Raw genomic sequence first — 3,168 nt, 5'->3', positions numbered from 1 at the left:
GCAAGATTGAGAACTTTTCCGGACCTGGAGAGCCAAATTTAACTTTAAAATATTTTATATTCACAAATCACATGGTTTTGTTGTCTTCTATATTTCAAACTGAATGATTGCCGCACTGTCATGCTGCACACTGCCTTTATTTTTATTATATAATTCATAATTTTATCCCTTATTACCAAACAAGCTGCCCCCAGTTCAAATCAGAAATCCTTGTAAACAGACCAGTTAAACTTATAACTAAGTGGTAATTAGCGAGCCAATATTATCAAAACTTTTACAAAAATAGCACTACTTTCAAAAATTAGTCTGTCGTTAGTTTAGATATCATCACAGATTTACCCACGATTATGCAGAGACAATTACAAAAAAACGCAAATACAAGTTTTTTTTTCTGCTTTTTCCACCCAAAAGAATTTACCTTGGATTGTTTCTCCTTGGGGTGAAATATGATTGGTTCAAGTTGCAGCCAGTAGCACGAGAAGTTCACATGGGTTGTCCAATGATAACAGAAGCATGTTGGAGTGATGAGAGGGGATGCAGACATGGTGGTGCCATTCCAATTTCTCTTGTTTCTGATTGGTTGGGCTGATTAGTCAAACACTGAATGTGTTTGTTGGGCTACCGACCCTTTGGAATTTTGGAACATGCAACTACTTTCACGCCAACAATGCGGAATAATTTATTGCTGAAAAAAACTAAAATAAACTATAATGACGTAAGATACAAAAAAGAGAGTGAGAAATTATGGGACGCACAGATAGGGTAAGAGCCCCCACACACTGCTAACTCGTAAATTTGCTTTCGAATACATGCAGGGCTAGAAGGAATGAGACAAAGGAGCTTATTTAAAGATTCTGTTCCACAGTGAATGCAAACCAAGTTACCTAACCAAATTTTCGGTTGCCCATGTTGCTCTCTGGAGCCCTTCCGCTTTGCCTTGTCTCCAACACCCAATAGCTATGTGTCTTAATAAGGTGGTTTTGGAGACAACCCAACAAATTTCAGATTTATGCAATAGGTTCTCGCTTCCATCTTTTTCCCCCTTTCCTTTTTACTGCTGGGTAACGTGAAATTCAGACAGACACTTAAGTCTTGTTAGTGGAAAAGATAAAAAGAAACAGTGGATGATTTCACTTGGGTCCTGAACTATTGATGATAAAAAGAAAAGGAGTAAATTCAACCTTCAAAAATCGGGCAAATTTGTGTCTCGGATTTATTTTTTTGGGGCGTGAGGGAGGTGTGTTTGGTAGATCATCAACTTTCAAATTGGGGAAGTAATGGACTGTTTGTTAGATTTAATATTATCATGAGGTGAATATGAGAATTTGTTTAAGTGACGTTTATGAGGTTAGGTCAATGTCAGTTCTTAAATTAAGTAATGCGTTGTCTTCATGCTTGCTTGTGGAGAAAGAAAGGCAACTCTGTTTTGCCTATGATCATTTTCAGGTTACAACAAGAGAGATGGTACTTTCACACTCTTTAAAATTTATATTCTCATTCAGCAACTACTTTTATTAATTTTTTAATAAATAATTTAATTTATATTTTAATTAAATAACTTAATTTAATACTTTAATTTTAAGAAGGCGTTAATATCTCGACGAATAAAAAGCACAACATTTGGTAAAATTATCCCAAGCATGGCAGAGATATGAAGGAGAAAAACAGAAAGTTCAAGGAACTGCACTCCATCAATAAAAACCACACAGTTCTTTCTTTACTTTCAAAGTTAACACAAAAGAATTGTTCTCTAACAGGAAAGTGATCATTAAATAAAAGCTAAAAAACAAAGTCTTGCAATTGGAATTTATAAAAAAAAAAAAAACTAGTTCTATTTACAAGAAAAATGAGTAGAATCTGCAGAGAAATGGATGTGAGGAGCAGAAATTAATGTGCAGAGGGGGCAGAAGAAAATTATCCAAAAATATGAATAAAATCCTCTTCACGATTCACAAGGCACTACACCCTGTGTCCAATCACCTCATCGAAGAGAGCAACCGTGAGGGTTTGTGGGGGACCCTCCCGCAGCAGCTTCTACACTAGTTGTTATAAAAAAGAAAAGAGAGAAGCATAATCACAGAATATTCACTCCAGTCACAGAAAAACCAAAATCAACAAGAGTAGGCCAATCGCTGGGCCACCCGATCCCTAAGAATTCCATTATACAGAGCTACCCTGTTCGTGGGCATTTCTCCAACCTTCATTTCCTCGTTGAAACTCTTCTGAGCCCTCTTCGATCGGGAGATTCGGTTCCTGAACTCTTGTCCGTCTCTGCAGGACTCAACCACGTCCTCCGCGAAGTGCACGCGTTTAATCTTCTTCTTCTTGCTCTTCTTCCCAGCTGCACAAGAACCCCACAAGGCCACAACAACTGTGTCAGCAAAAGATAGCAGTGCAAAAACAAAAGACAGGTTTTTAGGCGTGTGTTTGTGAATGTGTTAGCGTGGAGAAACAGAGCGAGGCGGGACCCACCGTTGGATATGCAAGATCGCAGAACCGGCGGCGGAGAAGGAGGGATTTCTTGAACGGCGAAGTGAGGAGGCGGAAAAGATTTCTGCAGGCGGAGAGCGAGGAGGATGACTGTGCCGGAGACCGCCATGGCGGTGGCGACCGCCACCCCTTGCGCGCTTATCATTGAACACATGGGTGAAAGAAAGGAAAGAGAAGTTTTGGGTTTGGATGAATGAATGGGTTGTTGTGAGGAAGTGGAGAATGAGGAATGAGAAGTTCTTGTTTGTGGGGATGACCAATTTTATATAGTAATGGGTGAAGTATAAGTGCAGCAGCAGTTGCCAGCGATAATTACTATAATATATTATGATATTCTTGTAATAATATTTTAAATAAAATAAAAACGAGCACTGTGTATTATTATTAACTATTAATATTAAACAAAGCAAAATGGCAGTCAAATATGAGGGACACGGTCATGTCCTATTGCTGCTTCTTTATCTGTTTACTGTCGTATTCATCGCAACTTTGTGTTGCTGGTTCCTTATAACATCTCGTTTAATTATCTTATTTATTTTTTAATTTAAAAATATTTAATTTTAATTTTATTATTTAGTAACGATATTTTAGAAAAATAAAAGTTGGTGTTGAAATAGGAAATACTTCATAATATGTTCAAAATATATGAAATAAGAAAGTATATATCATCTTTGTAGT

The 3,168-nt window shown here is 37.3% G+C and overlaps 1 protein-coding gene across 1 annotated transcript; it reads right to left on the bottom strand.

Moving 5' to 3' along the window:
• Positions 1 to 1,691: 1,691 nt before the first annotated feature.
• LOC137807534 (uncharacterized) lies at positions 1,692 to 2,788 on the bottom strand. Its single transcript, XM_068608219.2, has 2 exons — positions 2,473 to 2,788; positions 1,692 to 2,341 (listed from the first exon to the last, which is right to left on the bottom strand). Exons 1-2 carry the CDS (start codon positions 2,642 to 2,644, stop codon positions 2,112 to 2,114), a joined length of 402 nt encoding a protein of 133 aa, XP_068464320.1. The 5' UTR covers positions 2,645 to 2,788; the 3' UTR covers positions 1,692 to 2,111.
• Positions 2,789 to 3,168: the final 380 nt, after the last annotated feature.

This window comes from Phaseolus vulgaris, chromosome 3 (assembly GCF_051622355.1).
Source record: "Phaseolus vulgaris cultivar YP4 chromosome 3, ASM5162235v1, whole genome shotgun sequence".
Taxonomy (NCBI): domain Eukaryota; kingdom Viridiplantae; phylum Streptophyta; class Magnoliopsida; order Fabales; family Fabaceae; genus Phaseolus; species Phaseolus vulgaris.
Note: the sequence above shows the minus strand (reverse complement) of the source record. Positions and strands in the feature narration are given on the sequence as shown.

Bases quoted from the DNA above. Each gene is read 5' to 3' on its own strand.
- LOC137807534 (XM_068608219.2), bottom strand. From the start codon at position 2,644: ATGTGTTCAATGATAAGCGCGCAAGGGGTGGCGGTCGCCACCGCCATG. The intron at 2,342-2,472 runs GTGGGTCCCGCC...GTTCTTGTGCAG, and splicing joins GCGATCTTGCATATCCAACG to CTGGGAAGAAGAGCAAGAAG.